Source organism: Eumetopias jubatus, unplaced genomic scaffold (genome assembly GCF_037043125.1).
Source record: "Eumetopias jubatus isolate StellerSeaLion01/CBP00866 unplaced genomic scaffold, mEumJub1_p1.0 scaffold_7, whole genome shotgun sequence".
NCBI classification, from domain to species: domain Eukaryota; kingdom Metazoa; phylum Chordata; class Mammalia; order Carnivora; family Otariidae; genus Eumetopias; species Eumetopias jubatus.
The window spans coordinates 3,712,031-3,732,895 of record NW_028274813.1 but is presented as its reverse complement, the minus strand read 5'-3'; the positions used below and the strand labels follow the sequence as shown (position 1 = coordinate 3,732,895).

Below are 20,865 nucleotides of genomic sequence, written 5' to 3'. Positions count from 1 at the left end.
TGGGTCACTTCAGCTACGTGGCAGTTAGGAGTAATGCCGCTGTGAGCATTCGTGTGCAGGCTGCCACGGGCACGCTTGTATTCCTTTCTCTTGAGTATTTACCTCGGAGTGGGGCTGCTGCATCCCATATTAACCGTGTGTGTCTAAGGTTTTGAAGAACGGCCAGACTGTTTTCTGTAGGGGCTGCACCCTTAGGCGCGCCCACCCACAGGGCCTGAGTCCAGTTTGTGCACCTTGTCAACACTTGCCGTTGTCTGTTTTCTGGATGCAGCCACCCTGGGGTGGGGGGCGAAGCGGGATCTCGCTATACCTTTGGTTTGCATTTCCCCAGGGAGCGATGATGGTGAGCATCTTGTTCACGTGTGCATAGCCTTCGGTCCTAGAGTGTAAGAGAATGTTACAGATCAGCCAGCCCATTTGTTTTCAGATTAAAAAACAACTTCGAAGAGATGAGACTTAAAACGATCGCTAGCCACGGGGGAGCCCCAGGCATGGAGAGTCGCAGGCCGAAATCACATGAACTCCATTATCTCTTCATTTCAGTCATATTTTAAATATAATCAGCCATCTGTTTGTTCGTTTCAATTAAAGTCTCTAGTTAATCTGCTTTTCAGGCCTTGGCATTTTTCTTAGAGTCAACACACCGATAGCAAAACCACTGTTTCTGCAGACACCATGTTGACATGTCGTCACCCTCAGCCAGCCTGGTTATTCAAACAAACGTTAGTGAGCGTCTTCTCAAAACATAAAATGAGAAGCCCACTTAAAGGGAAACAGCTGACGGTGTTTGTTGTCAGTGACAAAGTTTGAGTTTTGGGGCCAGAAATGAATTTTGGAAAGTTCATGTCCATGAGCTTCCAGGGGCCGCAGGCTCTCCTGCTGAGGTCAGTGGTGGTAGGAACCAGCGGACGAAATGAATCCCCACCAGAAGGTCTGCCTAATCCAGGGAACCAGTGTTTTCCACATGTGCAATAAATGATGTTCCATAATCATTCGTGGGCCAGAGACCCATTCAAAGTGCAAGACACAGCATTGGATCTTGGTGCAGAGACCCCTCCTTGATAAGGAGCACCACCGTTTGCAGTACCACAGAAGCCCACGGTTATCCAAAAGGGCTGTTGAATACTCCTCCCTTCTCCCAACTGCAAACTGTAAGACACATTTTCTTCCTGTACTTCAGCCAAACCAACATTCAGAATGTAGGAGCAGACATGAGAATCCAGTTCTTTTCTATTAAGCCAGACAGTAAAGAGATTAGCAAAAATGGAAAAAATGCCACTCTTCCTAAATTGTTGTTTGTTTTGGGAAATGCGGTTGACCTCTGAACGACACAGGTTTGAACCGGGAAGGTCCAGCTATACATGGATTTTTTTTTTTTAAGATTATTTATTTATTTGACAGTGAGATGGAGAGCACAAGTAGGCAGAGCGTCAGGCAGAGGGAGAGGGAGAAGCAGACTCCCTGCCGAGCAGGGAGCCCGATGCGGGGCTCGATCCCAGGACCCTGGGATCATGACCTGAGCCGAAGGCAGATGCTTAACCAACTGAGCCACCTGGGTGCCCCAGATTTTTTTTATATATAAATACAGTACTGTACCATAAATGTATTTTCTCCTCCTTAAGATTTTCTTAACATTTTCTTTTCTCTAGATTACCTTATTGTAAGAACGCAGCATATGCCACGTATAGCCCACAAAATGCATACTAATATTTATGTTATCAGTAAGGCTTCCGGTCACCAGTAGGCCTAATTAGTAGTTAAGTCTTCGGGAAGTCAGGAGTTACGTGCAGTGGGTTGACACCTCTAACCTGTGTGTTGTTCAGGAGAGTCACCTGTATTCTATGTGATGTGAGATTTTGTGAAATAACTAACATTAATTGTTATGAAAAACCATTTTATATTTATATATAATATATAGTATATATTTATATCAATATAAATGTGTATTTATATTGAGACAGTGGGCTTGTTATTTTTTAACAGATTCCTGGGGGGGGGCAGTTCTGGTTTAATTTCTAATACAGTCAACATCAACAGAAATTACTCCTAAACGAAAGCTCTTTGGGGTCCTCAGTAATTTTTAGGAGTTTTGAAGGGGTTCCGAGACCAAAGAGTTTGAGAACCACTCTTCCAGAAGGGCACTGCTCAGGGGCCGCAGCATGAGCACCACCTGGGTGCCTGTTAGAAATGCCACTTCTCGGCCCTGTTCCCACGCGTTCCCCAGGTCATTCTTCAGCATACCAGAAGTTTCAGAATAACTTCCGAATAGCCTTCCCGCACTGCCCACTGAGCCCCAGTGACAACTCTGACCTCCCCTAGGCTGTAAATCACAGAAGAGAAAGACTGGTGTTGCTTTCCCATTTCTTCTTCTGAGTATGGCTGGTGCTTTTTGTAAGCTCAGTAGATGCTCATTCAGCGTAGAGCTTTCTGCAAAGACGAAAGCATTAAAACTAGACTTTAGTGGTAATGCCACCTGCAGATCAGAGAAGGTTAGATTGGAGGCAGGATGAGCTGGGAGGCTCCAGGCACTTTGCATCAAACGGACCGCTCTAGAATGGCCCACATCTGCTGTTTCGGGTGAGGACCGTGAATGAGACACACTGTCTTCCCTGACACCATCACCCTTACTCACCCAGGAGACTACGTATATTCCAGAGGAGTATAATGCAAGCTGTTAATAGCAGCCACTTTTGGATGCTGTGGTGACGCAGATTTTTCCATTTTACCATATTTTTGTATTTTTTACAACTTTTAATAATGATGACATACCACATTGTCATCATGAAAAATCAATAAATATGTTTTCTTCAAACACCACCGCTACCAAGCCTTGTATATGTAGTGAAAAGTAATGCTGTTCTTACCAGGACGCATGCTGGGTTTCTAGGGAAGACGAGTCCATCCCGTCATTTTCATCTGTACTGCTTGTAAATGACCAGATAGTGCCTTACAAGTTTGTACTTTTATGCTTAGGGTTCAAGTCAGCATTTTCTATTAATGGCAAAGCAATGTTTCTTGGGTCCTTGGGAGAGGTGTCCTGCCCACAGCCCCAGGGTAATTGTCTTGTGCTCACTTCAGGGTTGACGTTGGATGCGCTCCTTCGTCTATTTTTACATCTGATATTTACAGTGTGTTCTGGAAAGCACTGCTTGCTGTAAGGGTGAAGATATTTTGGAAATGGGAGAGGAAAGCATGTAGTGAATAAAGGAGATAGTATATTAACCAGTAAAGCTTCAAATAGTGTACAGATTTCTCTCAAGTGAGGATTTAAATTGTACATTCCCCTTTTGTGCTTCATTGTTTTTGTTTAGCCGAAGTCATTGACACATGGGTTAGAGACACACATCAGCAAAGAGCTAGAGGAAGATGAAAACATACGGTGTTTTTTGAAACCCAGAGAATGATTTTTCTACTTTAAATATCAGTAAGCCATTTCTTGGAGATTTGTTCTTATTATCTTGGGAGAATTTGCCTTTGTTTTGTTTGATGCTTTTAAATTATAGAAGAAAGGCATGTTGTTTTCTAATAAGTGAAATAAATATAAAAGCGTAGGAAGTAAAAGTTAATTTTTCTCCTTCCTCCACCCCTCCCCAATTCTGCCTATGCCCATCCCCACTTGCAGCCAACTGATTTATATGTACTGTTTTTTCAAAAGGCTTCTAAGAGTTTTTTGGGGGGGGGGTGGCGAATATGTTCATTATCTTGCTTGTGTGATGATTTCACAGATGTTTGCATATCATACACATATCAGATTGTACACTTTAAACACCTACACTCTAAACACACAGTAATGGTATGTCAGTTACACCTCAGCAAAGCCAGGGTTTTTTAAGCTCCGAAGTGGAAGGGTTTGTCTTTTGATCTAGGGGCACAGTGGAGAAATTACTGAGATGCTAAGGGCGTTGTGAACCGATGTTTGGGAACTTATGGCCAAGAAGTGCCCTTTCATAGCATGTTTTAAAATTAAATCTTAATTTACATACAGCAGAATTCACTCTTTTTAGTGAACAGTTCTCTGAGGTTTGATAAATACGTAGAATCATGGACTCACCACCACAATCAAAATAGAGAACAGTTTTGTTACCCTCCAAAAAGACTGCTTTTGCTACCCCCTGTAGTCAAGGCTTCTCCTCCTACCCCGTTGTCCCCGGCCACCACTGACCTGTCCGCAGCTCTACCATGTGGTCCTTTCCAGAGGGTCATGTCAATGGGCTCCCACGGTATGTAGCCTTTTGAGTCCAGCTTCCTTTGTTCTTCACGGTGGGTTTGAGATCCGCCCCAGCGGTCTGTCCCTGTGAACCACCCGCTAGTCCCTGACGACACTGACATTTCCCAGTTCACCCGTTCCCCACTGGAGGGGTATTTGGGTGGGTTGCCATCTGGGCCAATAAAACTACTGTAAATCTTCATGTGCAAGTTTTGGACATAGGTTTTCATTTACCTTGGGGAAATAGGCAGGACTCCTGGGTCACGTCATAAACCGCTTTCTAAACCGCTTTCTGAAGCAGCTGTGCCATTTTTGCACCCCCACCAGCAGGGTATGATGTGCCCTTGCCAGTAGTTGGGGTCGTCAGCTCTTTTATCTCGGTTTGGCTTTCTTTCTTTTAAAGATTTTATTTTGGGGGCGCCTGCGTGGCGCAGTCGGTTGAGCGTCCAACTCTTGGTTTCAGTTCAGGTCATGAGATCAAACCCGGCTTTAGACTCTGTGCTCAGCGCTGAGTCTGGTTAAGACTCTCTTTCCCTCTCCCTCTGCCCCTCCCCCTTCTTCTCTCTCTCGCTCTCAAATAAATAAATAAATCTTTTTTTTTAAAAAAAAAAAAGATTTTATTTTTAACTACTCTCTATACCCAGCATGGGGCTCGAACCCACAACCCTGGGATCAAGAGTCTCATGTTCCACTGACTGAGCCAGCCAAGTGCCTCTCTCATTTTGGCTTTAATTTGCATTTCCCTAATGACTAATGATGCTGAGCTCTTTTTCCTTTGCTTGTCATTTGTAGGTCTTCCTTGGTGATGTGTCTATTCAAATCATTTGCCCATGTTTTCATTGGGTGTTTTGTTTTCTTATAATTGAGCTTGAGACTCCTTTACATGTTCTAGATACAAACCTTTGCCAGTTATGTGATTTGCAAATGTTTTCTCTCAGTCTGCGGCTTGTCTTTTTATTTTGAGAGTGTCTTTTACAGAGTTTTAGTGCAGGTGAAGTCTAACTTAATGATTTGTTTTTGTGGACCATGTTTTTTTTGGTGTCATACTGAGAAGTCTTTGCCTAACCTGAGCTCACAAAGATTTTTCTCCTAAGAGTTTATGGTTTTATAGTTTTACATTTCACATTTAGGTCTGTGATTCATTTTGGCTGAGGTTCATTTTTTGGCATATGGATGTCCAAGTATTCCATTTGTTGAAAAGACTGATCATTCTTTGAAGTGCTTTTGCACCTTTGTCAAAATTATTTGACCATATTTGTGAGTCTTTTTCTAGACTCCGTTCTGTTCCATCGATTAGGGATCTGCTTGCCAATACCATATGGTCTTCATTCCTATCACTTCATAGCAAATTCTGAGGTCAAGTAGTGTGAATGCTTTGATCTTGTTTTTCTTTCTCAAAGTTGTTTGAGTATCTAGTTATTGTACTTTTCCATATAAATTTTAGAATCAGTTTGTTATCTACAAAATATCCTTCGGATTGGAATTGCATTACTGTGTAGATTTGGGGAGAGCTGATACCTTAACCGTGCTGAACCTTTTAGTCCATGAATGTAGTATGTCTTGAACATACATTAACATGTATGTATTGTGGCTTTCAGCATTCGGATCCTACATGTATTTTTTCAGGCTCATAAATATTTCATCTTTTGGTGCTCTTGTAATTAGGGCTGTTCATTTTCTCTTTTCTAATTGTTTATTGTCTCATTTTTCTCGTGGTTCTGTCAAGTTTTACATCGTGTTATTCAGTGCATAAATAGTAGTGTTTGTTAGTTGACACCTTTATCATTATAGAGTGGCCATCTTTATCCCTGGTGGTCTTTGCTCCAAAAACTACTTTGTCTGATGTTCATATGGACACTTCCAGCTCTCTCTTGACTAGTGTGAGCCTGGTATGTCTTTTTCCTTCCTTTTACTTTTGACCAATTTGTATCCTTGTATTTAAAGGGGGCTTGTTGCAGACAGCATGGAGTGTTACTTTTCTCTTCAGTCAGAAGGTCTCTGCTTTTTGACTGATGAGGGTTTGCAAACCACTTACTTTCAATGTGAGTATTGGTGTTGTTTCATTGAAGTCGGCTGTCCTTCTGTGTGCGTGCATTCCCCAGGACGACACCTGGACTCTTCTGTGAAAGCAGGCTTGAACCAACCTCATAAACGAGGAAAGGCCCAGATTTTCTCCTACGATTGCCACTAGGATTTTTACTATTCCCCTAAATTTTATATTACATTTATTGAGTTCATCAAAAATCCAGTTAGAATTATGTTTAAGATTGCATTCAGTGTGCAGATTGCTTTGCGGCAAAGTTACCTTTGTAATAAGCTGTCACCCCACACTGGGGCCCGAAGTTTCCTCTGTTCATTCAGATACTCTAACATGCCCTTTATTAGGGTTTTTTTGCTCTCTCCACTGGGGCCTTGTAGCTGGGCGTCGAGTTCCCAGGCCCTCGGTCACTTCTGGAACTGTGTTCTTGGGCCCCTCCCACTAATTCTGTTCCCTAATTACGTTGCTGTTGTTGGTTTTGTATTTTGGGCTTTTGTACCCTAGCCCAGCTGCGATGATGGTCTGTTCTGCTGCCTCTGTTGGTTTCTCTAGATACACTGTAACATTTACAAATACAGTTTTCTATTAAAAAATAGCAGTAATGTCGATGGGCTCCCCCCCCACTTCCCCCCAGCCCACCTGCCCCCAGAATGTATTTCATGACTCTCAGAACCTAGTGTTCCTGTTTGTGGGAGGATGAGCATCTGGAAGAACTGAGATTTGGCCTTTAGCAGACTCACCTCTATAAGTCCTGTTCGTGTGCGTAAAACAGAATATACATGAAGTAATGGAATAACCTTTGTGTTTAGAAGGAAGAACTGAATAATCAACCTTCCTTGACCCATTGTCTCTGAAATTAGATTATTGGTGTTCTTTGGAGCATCTCTTCATTATCTTAAACCTCTGTATATTCTGCCATACTGCAGTTATGTCTTGGCACGAATGTTTTATTACTTCACCCACTGGTCGTGAATATCACAGATACAGAAAGGCTTCATGATATTGCTGAATCGCAGGAATTTCCCACAAGGTTGCCTCTCAAACCAGCGTGGTTTGCATCTAATTCAGTAAATTTAGCACTCTGGAGAAGAGCATCTGCAGGGCTGATTTTAAGTACTGAAAGTAGGAGTGTCAAGAAAGCTGTGAAAGCAGGTGCTTCCTAATATTACAGAGTCCATCCACACCCCACCCGGCCGACGCGCACATGACCTACGTGCACACCCGCGTGCATGGGAACCGCACGTGTGCGCCCCTGTCCCACTGCACGCGGGCCCAGTGCAGAGAGAAGATTCACCCTCTTCCTACACGTGAGAAAACCAAAGCGTGGGCAGATTTTTCAGGGCACAGTCCCTGCTTCTGGGTAGAAGAGGGCCGGGAGGCTGTCCCCACCAGGCCCTGCTGCCCTTTCTTTGTGGCCTGATCCTGGCTGGGTCCACACCTCTGGGTGCACTCTCACTCAGTTGAGCTGAGAGGTTAAAATGAATCCATCTGGTCCACATCCGACCTACAGTACAAACAAGATTCCCTTCCATTTCTGTGGCATGAGGATGACGAAGACCAGCCTTCTGTGGTGCTCAGACTAAACTCCACGTGTCTAGACAGCTTGGTCCTCCCTCCTAACACCCAGATGTCAGCACCACGGTGCTCAGCTCACTTGACCCTGAAGCTTTTGTGCTCAGAATTACTGAAACCCAAGAATAATTTGAGGTGGCAAACCGTGTGCCTTCTGTTCTTTTCTTCCAAATGTTAGTTTTATACATTTAGTCTTTTCTAGAGCCGAGCATCGAATGAATGCAACGAATGAATGCAACTGCAACATGATGTGGTAGGAAAGGTGGGTAGAAGTCACAGTGTGAGATTTTTTTTTTTTTTTTTGTCTTGTGAAAGAAATAACTTTGTATCAATGAGAGTTGGCCAGTAGTAAAACTTCCTGGATCTGGGCTGGTCGTCCTTAGTCCTTTGAGGATACTGAAGCGGGAAAAGCAAGGTGGTCTACCACCCCTGCAGACTCCCGACTCCACATCTGGGATTCGGGCCATAGGTGACCAGACACCCCACACTGGGCTTCAACTTGAAACTTCAACTTCACTACTGGTAGACTCTAACCAGTTTACTAAGAATCTTAACTAAGCAGGTGTGTCAGAGTTCTACCAGAGGAACAACTGGTGAGAGAGAGAGAGAAACAGACAGAGCCCACGATCGATTTTCGGCCACCCCCACAGGGGGATTTTTTCCTTCCTCAGGAAAAACCACAGTTCTGCTCTTCCGACTTTGCTGCTGAGTAGCTGAGGCCCACCCACGTCCTCAGGGGGCATCTCCTGTGCGTAAAGTCAGCTGACAGCCGATGTCGACCCCGGCTGCAGATGCCTCTAAGAGTGCAGCTCCTGCTAGTGTCTGAAACCGGAGTGCTCTCAGACGAGCCACGATCGGCCCAGTCTTGCTTTCCTGCCCCTGGTTAGTCTCTCTGGGGACAGCTGCCCCACCGGTGTAACGCTTCAGTCCCCGCGGGCAGCCTGGCCAGTGAGGGACCTGGGGGGCGGGGGTGGGGGGCCTGGCCTAGAGCAGAGCAGGAGGGCAGCCGCCACCCACGTGCTTGCTCCCTTCCTGCGTGGGACCCAGATGTCACGGGCTGCTCACGCGAGTCTCCAAGAGAGGCAGGCCTAGCGTGTGTCCACAGAAGCCTCCGCCACCCAAGGACGCCATGTGGGCTCTGCCCTCCCACGCTGGGCCTGCAGCTCTCCTGCGCCTCACTCTCTTCAAGGCACCTGCAGTCCCTGGGTGACTGTCCTGGAGCCCCCAGCGGTTTGGGGCTCAGCCTCAGACTCCATCTGACCCCACTCTCCGCATTTTCCCAGCCTGGGAAGGAAGGGGTGAAGGCCCGCAGTGACAGGGCTGGTCTGTTGCCCCTCGGCAAGCCCCGGGGGCGGGGGGGGCACCTGAGTGTGGCCTTTTCTTGGTGTGAGAGATCTTGCTGTCTGCTTGCTCTCTTCTGTGGGCCTGGGGATCGGGGTGCCAGGAGAGCCCCTCCCCTGGGGGCCGGTGACAGGACGTGCCCCGTGCACCTGGCAGCACCTGTCACAGCCTCTGTCTGTAACTTGGGAGGCCTCCTCCAGGACCCTGTTCACAGGTTCCAAACCTTTTTTACTTTCTACTTAGGTTTTAGGAGTATTATCTTATTTTTACTAAAGGATTTTTTTGTTTCTGGATTTCCAACCATTTTTTTGTTCCTTCTGTTCCTGTACTATCTCAGCGCCGTTGCTATGATTCCTTGCACCCGCGCCTCCTCTCAGACAACAAATGTTTGAGGCTCAGGGCTTTTATAGCTGACGGCTTGAAGTGGGGGCATGTTCCTTCACGGAACACAATGGTAGGGCTCAGAGTTCAGTGTCAGTAACAGTAAAGACGAGAAGAAACACAGCGGATGACCTTGAGTTTTAGCTCTGTCTCTGTGAGACTGGACACCTGAGCATCAGGTTTGCCCTTGACTGTCCACAGATACCTCCCGCCCGTTGTCATGGAGCCGGGTCTTACCTTGTGCGGCAGGTGTTTGGATTGTGTGCTGTGGGGGGTGGAGGGACAGAGGCCTTGCTGTGGTCATGTGAGTGCCCGTCACCGGAGCCCAGTCCTGTAACCCACGTATGGCAGGCTCACAGCTTCTGTAAGGTAACTTATCATATTCATAAAAGAAGAAGAAGTTATAAGTTGATATAGAAAAACAACATTTATATCACAAATTTATCTGTGTATGTTGTGCTTGCACCATATGGGCATTAAAGTGTACTTGTGCTCCAGAGAACTCTAGATTTTATGTAGAAGCATCTGTAAAACACTTGACTTTTATGAAGTTGGAAATAAACAGAGCCTGGGGTGGAAGTCTGTGGTGAAGGACAATGTAAAGAAAAACAGGTAGCAAATTCATTCACACTCCAGAGAAACCTCTTCCTAAGTCATTTCTTCCTGAGTCCAGACAGACCAAGACTGTGACTGTCCAGCCCCGGGCACACAGCCTGCTGCCCTCTGATGGTTCTCTCGGTGCCGATCGCAGGCCCCTCTGGGGCAGGAGGTCAGGTCCTCAGTCTCTGCTGCTGCCTGCGTAGAGGTCAGGTCCTCAGTCTGCTGCTGCCTGCGTAGAGGTCAGGTCCTCAGTCTGCTGCTGCCTGCGTAGAGGTCAGGTCCTCAGTCTGCTGCTGCCTGCGTAGAGGTCAGGTCCTCAGTCTGCTGCTGCCTGCGTAGAGGTCAGGTCCTCAGTCTGCTGCTGCCTGCGTAGAGGTCAGGTCCTCAGTCTGCTGCTGCCTGCGTAGAGGTCAGGTCCTCAGTCTGCTGCTGCCTGCGTAATCTCACGTAATCTCATCCTTTACTTCCCAGCACCACACCCGCCTCCTTGCTTGGTGCTTACTGTGCACGGTGGGGACCGTGGGCTCACTGCTGCCCACCAGCACTGGTTGAGGCTGGTTGTCCGTGAGTCTGGCAGCTGAGTCAAGCAGGCGTCTCAGCGGCCATCCGTCTGCGGGCCAGGTCTCCTTCTGCACTTTTGACTCAAGATCTCGTTAGGGATCCACACTGCTTCTGAAAAAGAATAAGGGCAAGCCCCATCACCACTAGAAGCAGCTACCATTAGAATTAAAATGTTTTCTGTAACTCTTTTTAATGTTTTCTGTAAATGTTTTTTTAAATGTTTTCTGTAAATACCTTGAATGTCTTGGTTATAACTCGAGAATATGTGGATTTTAGTTTGCAGTTAACATGTTTCGAACATTACCACCTTCCTCCAATCCTACGGGAGCAGAATTTGACCCCGAGGAAGACGAGCCCACGTTAGAAGCAGCCTGGCCTCATCTACAGGTACTGAACTCTGGGAGTGTCTCGGAAACGGGCGCAAATTAAGTGTGTGTGTTCACGGGGTTTGTCTCTAAAGCAAGTGCGCTGGTCGATAGGGCCTCACTCCGGCTGATTACAAATGGACCTCTGACCTTGCAAACCGGTGCATACAAGAAAGGTATTTTAGCAGAAGTGATAACATTGAATGGTTTTTCTGTCTGTTTGGACCCTTGACACAAACTACGAAGATACAGAATTGTCAATATGTTTGTAATGGAAGTAACCTCTTCGTTGATAGCCATTAGATCGAGGCCTTTTGCAGATAGATGCTCCCCCTGTTTTCAGGACGTAGATTTAACGCACCCCAAAGCTCACCTCCTGACTCACAGATTTGTAAGGCAAAAAGGTGATCATAGATCAAGCTGGACGCCTGAGAAGACACTGAGCCCAGTGTGAGCAGAGTGCGGGCAAGCCACGCGCCTCACCGGGGCCTGGGTCATCTGCAGGAGGGGAGATGGAGAGGTGGAAGCCGGGAACAAGCAATATGGGGAAGAGATCACAAAAGGGCGCTGTCCCGGGGGCAGGACATGACCCCCAGGCATGTGGGATTGCTGTGTAACCATGACAGCCTGCAGTCCACTCGTGAAAGGGAGGAGCGTCCCAACCCCGGGTGACTGCATCCGTGACCTGCTCACCGAGCCGTCCCAGCTTCCTATCCCCCGGCTCTGCCAGGACACGTGCTCGCGGCGGGCTGCAGGTCCCGCCCTGCTTGGGGCTGCCGTGCACTGGGATCTCCCAGCAGCGTCAGCTAAGCGTAGTGACACCCGCCGTGGGTATCATTTTGTTTAAATGCCATTTCAGGGTATAGTCTGTGGTTCTGAGCTAAATAAAACAATTGCCAGCATCAGTTATAATTAAATGAAGCCATGGTATTTGGCATTAATTCTGTAGATACGTGGCTTTTTTTTTTTAAAGGCTTAATATTTTCGGACAGAGATTCAACTTGTGTATCTTTAATCGCCGTCTAATAAAATACCATGTTATTTGACTCATTGTTTTTTTCCTCCTAGCTTGTTTATGAATTTTTCTTAAGATTTTTAGAGTCTCCAGATTTCCAACCTAATATAGCGAAGAAATATATTGATCAGAAGTTTGTATTGCAGGTAAGGTACAAATTAGCTGAAGCTACAAAAGCCCTAATCTACAGAGCAGGAATACTGGTTCACTAAGTGTCTTTTTCTTCTTGAAGCTTTTAGAGCTCTTTGACAGTGAAGATCCTCGAGAGAGAGATTTTCTTAAAACTACCCTTCACAGAATCTATGGAAAATTCTTAGGCTTAAGAGCTTACATCAGAAAACAGATAAATAATATATTTTATAGGTAAGTTGGTGTGTGGGTGACGTGTCTCTTTTTGCATGATGATGTTCGTGTTCACACTCAGTGCCCCCCCCACCATCGTTCCCTTTGGCAGGTGACTGGGGAGTGGGCCTGCCTGCCCATGGCGTGCTGGGCCGCAGTGGCCCCTTTCTTCCTACCCCCGCCCCTCCCTCTCTTCCTGCTCCCCTCCCTCACCCACCTCCAGCATCTCACCTCACGGCCTTCCTTTGTTTGCATTTTCACCCCGCTGTCCGGTACTCTGGGTGTGGGTCCGCCCAGAACCTGTCCAAAGCCGGCTGTCAGGCCTCCCACGTGCGCATTCCTCCATCCTCCCCGACGCATCCCAGAGAGCAGGCGGGAGTGAGGAGCAAAGCAGGGATCCTTAGCAGCTCTCACAAGCTGGAGAACTGTGCTGGAGCTCTGGAAACCCTGCCCAGCCCGGGGCAGAGGAGGGCCTGCCGGAAGCGGCAGGTGCAGGCAGGCACGGCCATCCCTAGGCCTGCGGGACCACGGAGACTGGTCGGTCTGGGGAGCTGGGTGCAGAAGCTGGCCTGTCTGGGTTTAGGTGGAGGAGGGCACAGCCCCGTGGCTCCTGAAAGAATGTTCCATGACATTCCAAGTGCAGTATTCAGCTTAACCCCGCCCTCCCCCACTCCCTTCCTCCGTGTCCTGGCCACCGCCTCTCATTGACTCTTGGAGCGACCCTCCCACTGCCACCCCCATCGTTCTGCTGCCGCCTGAGTCACACAGGTAACTGGCCACACTGGGGTGGATGAGCCTAAGTCCTGGGTGTGGCCGTGTGCCAGTCTAGGCCGGCCCTCATCATTCGTGTCTCTGCTCACCTCTAGGCTCCTTCTGCACTAGCGCCTCCTGGAACATTCTTTCCACCTGCCCTTCTCCTCAACCTCGCAGGCTTCCAGACGCATCCCCCCGCCAGAAAGCCCCCCTGGCTTGGCAGACAGGTCTCCCTGCAGGGCAGGCCTTGTGCCAGAGGCTTTATCACACACCTCCAGCGTCAGCCTCGCGCCTGCCGTGTGATGACACCAAATGAACGTTGATGCATGAAAGAGTTAATGTGTCTCATTTGTCCCTGGAAAGCTTCCTGTGAGCAGTTTATTCTAAGAATTTGGGCTTCCCGGGTCAGCTTGCCTGGAGGGCCCCTGACTCCAGGCCGGCTTAAGGTAGTGACAGATCCTAGCAGTGACAGCCGCGTGTGCAGGTCCCCCTGTGAGATGAGAAAGGCGGGTTTCACACCATCCAGCTCTGTTCCCGGAGTGAGGGTGACGTGCAGGCCGTCGCCAGGAGCACCACAGAGGCTAGGTGGATCCCTTCTTACACACCAGACCCAGCAGGGGAGAGGGGGGCAGAGACAGATGCAGATCCCACCGTGGAGACCAGCAGCCTCTAGGGCTTCTGGAACCCGTCCCGCTGACTGTGATCAGAGAAGGACGTCAGGCTTCCTAGATGTCACGTTCCTACTTCATGCTTCTTGGCCTCATGCTTCCTTCTGAACAGGATCGTTATGTGGCTGAGGCACTTTTCTGTCAAAACATTTTATATGTTATTTAAACAGCAAAGAACAGGTACGATTTAAATCCTATTTTTTAGGCCTAAAAGCTCTACCTAAAATGAGGTGGTGTTGGGTTTTTTCGTTAAAATGTAGGTTTTGTTCAGATAGCAGAATCACAAATCATGCAGAACCTCAATATAATAACTAAAATATTTAAATTTTTAGAAAGTTATTGCACATGATTTAGTTTGTTCTCACTGAGTGCTCAGTGCTGGAGTGTGGCGCTCTTGTGTTTTAACGATCTTTTCTGTAACTGTCATTCACGATTGATGCGATCGAAAGCAAGCATGTTATGTGGAATCTGTCGTTGGTCTGGTCTCCGCCTTCCACACCACTGATTTCATGCAGAAAGGGAGTAAGGAGAAAAACCGTGAGAGAAGTTCGCAGCACGACCCCATCTTGTAAGAAAAGATCTCTGCAACCTGTTGGGTTCATCTCACTGAAAATGTTAACATAAAGTCCCTGTTCATGTAGTTTCTCCTTCTAATGAGCGTGTTCGAGATGTGAGCGACACAGGGATCTGCGCCATGCACGGCCCAGCCACGGCGAGCTGGAACCTGGTCGTGGGCGGGGCAGCCCAGGGCTCCGGTTCTGTGTGCATAACAGACGGCCCTGCAGCCTAGCGGCTGGACTCACCCACAGTCAATTACGTCTCACAAATCTGTAATCGGAACTGGACTCCGCGGGCAGTTCTGCCGTGGCCCGTGGTCTGCAGGTGCCGGCCTGTGCAGGGTGGCTCAGGGCAGGACCTCAGCTGGCCTCCAGCAGGAAAGAAGCAGGAGCCGCTGGGCTTCGGCGAGGCTGGCCCATAACTGGAGCAGACTCTTCTACCTTCGGTGCCGAGAAAAGTGACTCACAGGACGACAGATCCATGGGGAGGGAGACAGACTCCACCTCTTCTGTGAGGCTCAGGGCACAGACAGCCTACAGGGAGGAGAGGTACTGATGGTTTCCATTTTGGAGACTGCCTCCAATAAGCAGGTTCTGGCTCAGTTTTTAGAGAGTCCTGATTCCTTTTTTGCTGGAAGAGTGAGAAACACTAGCCTACTCCACGTGCGTCTTTATGGTTTTCTTCCCATTCTGCACCTTCCTCTCCTGCTTCTCTCAGGGAAAGTAAGAAGGAGAACTATACCTGTTTTCTCTTAAATATACTTCAGATCACGTCAAAATAATTGGAAACAAAGAATTTATCATGCTGTTTAAAGGCACCTGTACCCCAATGTTTATAGCAACAATGTCCACAATAACCAAACTGTGGAAAGAGGCCAGATGTCCATCAGCAGATGAATGGATAAAGAAGATGTGGGGTGTGTGTGTGTGTGTGTGTGTGTGTGTGTGTTTACAATGGAATACTACTCAGCCATCAAAAAATGAAATCTTGCTGTTTGCAATGACATAGATGGAACTGGAGGGTATTATGCTAAGCAAAATAAGAGAAAGACAAATACCATATGATTTCACTCATGGAATTGAGTGGAATTTAAGAAACAAAACAGATGAACAAAGGAAAAATGAAATAAGATGAAAACAGAGAGAGGGACAAACCATAAGAGACTCTTAATCGTAGGAAACTGAGGGTGGCTGGAGGGGTGGTGGTGGGGGGATGGGGTAACTGGGTGATGGGCACGTGATGTAATGAGCACTGGGTGTTACATGCAGCTGATGAATCACTGGATTCTACCCCTGACACCGATGCTACACTATATGTTAACTAACTTGAATTTAAATTAAAAAAAAAAAAAACTAGCCCTGACAAAAAGAAAAAAGGAGACAAAGAATTTATCAAGAAGAATATAGTGATGCTGATTTAGGAAAACAAAATGGCTTACAGCTGAAGGCGGTCCTTGTTCAAATGCGACAGCTGGAGGTCTCGGTCCCTAGCGAGGCGGAGGCCCAGAGCCGAGCCCCGAGGTCTCCGGGCGCCTTGTGCAGCCCTCCTGCCTTCCCAGCTCTCTGGGTCGTCGAGGGGAGCGGTGACTCAGGGCACGTGGCTGCACTTTATATAAAGCTCTAACTTTGCACATTGAAACTGAGAAAACAAGTGATGCACGAGATAGCCCTCAGGTTGAGTTTCGTAAATTGAAGCGCTTCTGAGTGCAGACGCACCATGGACGACAGGACTCCTGGGGGCCGGCTCCCATCTCCGGCAGGTGCAGTGAGGAGGGCGCCGGGAAGTCGGGGGCTGCATCCCTGCAGTAGGGCCGTACTGCCCACTTCTCACCACCCAGGTGCCCTGTGCCATCTGGTTAACTCCCCACCTCCCCTTTGCGCTGTGGCCACACTCATTTCCGTGGCACTGTGGTTCTCTGCTCAGTGGCTGCAGCCGACCCATGTGAGGTGCTCGGGGGGGGCCCCCCTGCATGTCTGCCTTGCTCATCTCCTGCCTGCGGCCCACTCCCTGCTCCATTTCACAGACCTTCGCTCTAGCCCTGCCTTCTCCCTCCCACTCCATGCCGTCCAAACATCTGTCAGACCCTCCTTCACGGCCTGGTTCAAGCACCAGACCATCCGAGAATTCCGCCCATTCGACAATGTAGCAATCTTAAGGCCCACCCTTCAGGAATATTTCACGTCCTGTGGGTATTTGACCTGTTCTTTACCTTGAGGTCCCATGTCCGTTTGTTGCAAACAAGGACAACAAAATTTAAGAGTCACATTTTTTTTTAATCATCACAAACTCTTATTTTTGGCTTAGAGCTGTCTCTAAACTGTTCCTTGTTGATGGAGAGGCAGAAACCTTTTTCAGACCCCACTCACGTCGGGCAGGCGCCCGTGCCTTGGCTGAGGCAGACTCCAGGCGAGAGAGGTGTGGGCGGGAGTGGGCTCCTGGCTTCTCAGGAAGTCCTCAGGGGGTGGGGAGACGTCGCCCTGCTTGGTGTCCCTGTTCTCTCTCAGCATCCCCAGCCTGTCAACACATGTGTTCCAAGCGTGGGACAGATGCCAGGCCCCGTCCTAGCACTGGGGACACAATGACAGAAAGTCCTCGCCCTGACCTCAGGCCGACCTCAGGTGTGGCCAGTTGCTGCAGGGGCCCCCAGGAGCCTACCAGGCGGGCACAGCGCAAGAGACTTCTCAGAGGGCACAAATCAGCTGCTCACATTGGGGTTCTGGGAGGTGGTGCTTGAATTCCACATGGGCGCCGTGGAAACAGACCAGACAGCCCGAGCGGGCAGGAAAGGACTTCTGCCCTTGCACAGACCCGGCCAACTGTCGGAGGCTTTAAAACTGAGTTAAGGCGTCAAGTTAGGTTGACATGGAGCAAAAAATGAGGCCTGAGGGATGGGTCGCGGGATGTATGTGTGGTAAGACAGACGGCAAATTACTCATTGTCACATCTGGGCGGTTGAAGTAGGGGGGCTCACAGTGCAGACCCTACAGCCATTCTCTGTGTTTGAAAACATCCAAGATAAAATGTTGGGGGGACATTTGAGCAGGCCTGTGCGCTCTGCCCTCCAGGTCTTTGCATGCCACCACCCCGAAAGTGCATTTGTTTCCTTTTTCAGAGGATTTTAGTCTTTTCACCTGTTACTTCAGCGTCTAAATGGCACGTTGCTTCTCCTAGGTTTATTTATGAAACAGAGCATCACAACGGCATAGCAGAATTACTGGAAATCCTGGGGAGGTGAGTCGTCTCTGTTCCTGGCAGCCAGTGGAATTGATTCCAGAATGATCCAGTTCACTGAGTCCAGCAGCCCTCCCCAGAGCGAGACGATGAAACCATTCCCAAAGGAACTGAGATCTCCCTTGATGGAAGGGGTTGGTGAGGTCTGGGGCTAGAAGCCACCGATGAGAAACCCTCCTGCGTGCCTGGCTCAGCGCGCAGATGCCGTTTCACACAGCTCATCGAAGACCGTTACCTTAAGAAGGTTTATGTGTGACACGTAGGAGAATGAATCATTTATTGTACACTGGGGGTATTGAGTAAATGCTAATATTTCACATTGCTTTGATTTTATAAATTTTTCATATGTGTCCTTAAAAGTAATTAACATTTCAAAAATTTTACCATCTTAAGCCAAGTGGAGTTCTTGCCTGCTGTCATTTTTTTTTTTTTTTAAATCAGTGACCTGTAGATTTTATATCAGACCTCCAAACCCACTGTTTCCCAAATGGAGTTCCTCGGGGTTCCCCAGCCGAATAAGCTTGGAAGTGCTCTCCCCAGCACCTTCCTTGGGGATTCAGCTGCATTGGCAGCTAAAGATTCCAAGGGACCCTGCAGGGAGGGAAGCTCTGTCCACCCCCAAAGCTTTGGGAACACAGGAAGCCTCTCTCTGGGAACACTGGTGTCATCTGGTCAATGAGAAAATCGTCCTTGCTGTTTTAGATATAATCTGAAAAAACCACTAGTCCTTGTGGAAAAGACTACTTTGACCTGTTTCAGCACAGTCAGTCGATTTCTCTCAGTAGAGTGTGGTGAGCAGTCGAGGGGCCCTTACTAGTTGACCTTCCTTAACTAGTCCTGACCGCTGTTTTCTTAGTAAGGTGTGGGAACTCCACTCACCTCCTATGTGTTGTGAAGTGTCTGCACAGCCCGGCATGTCACAGAGAGGACTCTCTGCTCCCCACTGCTGGGATCGATAATTTTATCCTTCCAGAAGAGGTGTTTGACCTTGAGGGTCTGCCCCGATGCGAATGAGCAGGTCATCCCTAATGCCCACTTCAGACGGGCGCCGCCTGCAGCACACACGTGCCCAGGACCCCTGCATGGTGCGGAACAGTCTGGAAATCACTGTAACTGCCCTGTAGCTCCAACACGTGTCTGTGCTTGCCAAAAATCAAACCCAAACAAATAGTGAATAAGGAAGCCCCCTCATCCAACTGAAAACCAGTGGAGAAACTACTTGATGTTAGACACAAAACTTCAGTTTGGAGGCAGGAGTAAGACCCCCTTTCCTTGTAGAAGGGAGCAGCCTCCTGGCTGAGTGTCAGCCAGCTCCCATTCTGCATACTTGGACTCCCTCCCACTAGCATTAGAATAACGAACCCAGATTTCTCCAGAGAAGTGCAAATTCCTAAAAATGGGTGAAGGGCAAGGGAAGGTGCCAGGGGTGGGCAGACCCAGAGAGGGGGTCCCACCTGAGCTGCCCGGCCCCTGCAGCCTGTCTAAAGAAGGAGGCTTTGCCCCCAGGGACTTGTGTTGTCCTGGGTATTGCCCTGCAAACCCAGAATTTTAGAATTATCTCATATGTAACAAAGATAAAAATGACTATGCTTCTTGGAAGGTACTTAGTTTTTTAATTTCTGCTAATATCCTCTGGTGCAACATATATTTTGCTTACCAGTTTTTTTATGCTGAAAACGAGAAAAAACCGGCAAGATATTTTTTTTAACCTGGAAATTGTAAATATTCAAACTTTGAATAAATTCTGTTTTCACAGTATAATTAATGGATTTGCCTTACCACTAAAAGAAGAGCACAAGATTTTCTTACTGAAGGTGTTGCTACCTTTGCACAAAGTGAAATCTCTGAGTGTCTACCATCCACAGGTAAGGGGTGCCCAACAGTGACGCGTAGGTGGGGGTGCACACCGGCACGGGGTCCCTGCGTGAACGTTGCTGCGCCCGAGACACAGAAATCCAGCCTGTTACCTGGGAGTGCGCTCTTTGTTACGTCGCATTGCCAGTATTGGTTCTGGTGATGACTGAAAGGACACATGGGTCAAGAGATTCCCTTTTAAGAAAATCAGAAACATCTCAGGAATGGAGAATTTCAGAATTCATTCTAAGCACAGAGAAGGGAGTGGGTGACAGGCGTCAAGGGAACTTCTCAGAGGAAGTCACCCCCGTCCTGCAGGTCCTCCTATCAGGAGTGGTGGTGCGGGATCAATCCCAGGAAGTGTATTCTTTACATGATTCTAAGCACTTTGGCTTCCTGGGAAGTATTTTACTTCGAGGTTTTTTTGTTTGTTTGTTTTTTCTTCCTCCTGCTGTTGCTTTACCTCCAGCCAGATTGTTACCCTGTTGATCGTTCTACAGAAGAGATTAATAGTTCAGTGTTTTAAGGTGGAACCAGATTTTAATTTGGTTTTTTTGAGCTGTTAGAGTCCTTGTTGATTACAGTCTCCAAAAAGAGCGTGAGAAGAATCCCCATCAAACCTGGGCTGACTTGTCGATGTTAGTCCGAAAGACTGTTTCCTGATTTTTTTTTTTTTTTTTGGCTCTCTGCCGCACCCTGTCCCTGAGAGTTACCCGCCCCCCGCCCCGAGAGCCGGCAGGCCCGTGCAGGGGAGCCCCTGCCCGCCCCGGGGGGCCACACCAAGGGGGTGGGGGCAGCGTTGCTGTGTTGAAGCAAGACACTAATACGTCCCCTCCTGTACTTTGCAGCTGGCGTACTGTGTAGTCCAGTTTTTAGAAAAGGACAGCACCCTCACTGAGCCAGTAAGTATGCTCTCTGGCTGGGGCCTTGGTCCGGGTGCCGGCGCGCCCGTGATGTGGCGTGGGGGCATCCCCAAATGTCAGTGTCACCATGGCTCTGCTGGCCAGGTAGCTGCTCGGACCACTTTTTCCCCGGAAGTCACACTGCTAAACACGCTGATTTCCCTGCCGTGTTGTGTGTTTTCAGAGTGTGGTGACTTTGTTACGAGTTCCTTTACTGCGGTGAGGATGATTTCATGTGCTTAGATTGCCGTCTAATCTGAGCTGGACCTTAGTCCTCTGAACATGAGGTGCTGGCGTGGGCAAGGCCGCTGGATTGTGCGCCGTTGAGCACTTCCCCATCTTGGTTTAAGGATGCACAGCTGCCTTCGGTCCTACCGGTTGTAGTGAGTTCTCGAAATGCTTGGGCTGGAGAGGTTCTGTGAGCTGCGACGTTCCTTCCAGGTTCGGGGGTAGCTGCTCCGTGATCACTGCATCACC

General features: G+C 48.3%; 1 protein-coding gene across 8 annotated transcripts in view; it reads left to right on the top strand.

The window, feature by feature from the left end:
- The window catches only part of PPP2R5C (protein phosphatase 2 regulatory subunit B'gamma), a 119,164-nt gene that overhangs the window by 77,341 nt on the left and 20,958 nt on the right, over positions 1 to 20,865 (top strand). For all 8 annotated transcript variants that reach the window (XM_028099681.2, XM_028099678.2, XM_028099697.2 and 5 more), the window contains 6 exons: positions 10,977 to 11,087; positions 12,134 to 12,226; positions 12,313 to 12,443; positions 17,573 to 17,632; positions 19,389 to 19,497; positions 20,335 to 20,388. In XM_028099681.2, the coding sequence (XP_027955482.1) occupies positions 10,977 to 11,087; positions 12,134 to 12,226; positions 12,313 to 12,443; positions 17,573 to 17,632; positions 19,389 to 19,497; positions 20,335 to 20,388 (558 nt within the window). The remainder of the gene's footprint in view (positions 1 to 10,976; positions 11,088 to 12,133; positions 12,227 to 12,312; positions 12,444 to 17,572; positions 17,633 to 19,388; positions 19,498 to 20,334; positions 20,389 to 20,865) is intronic.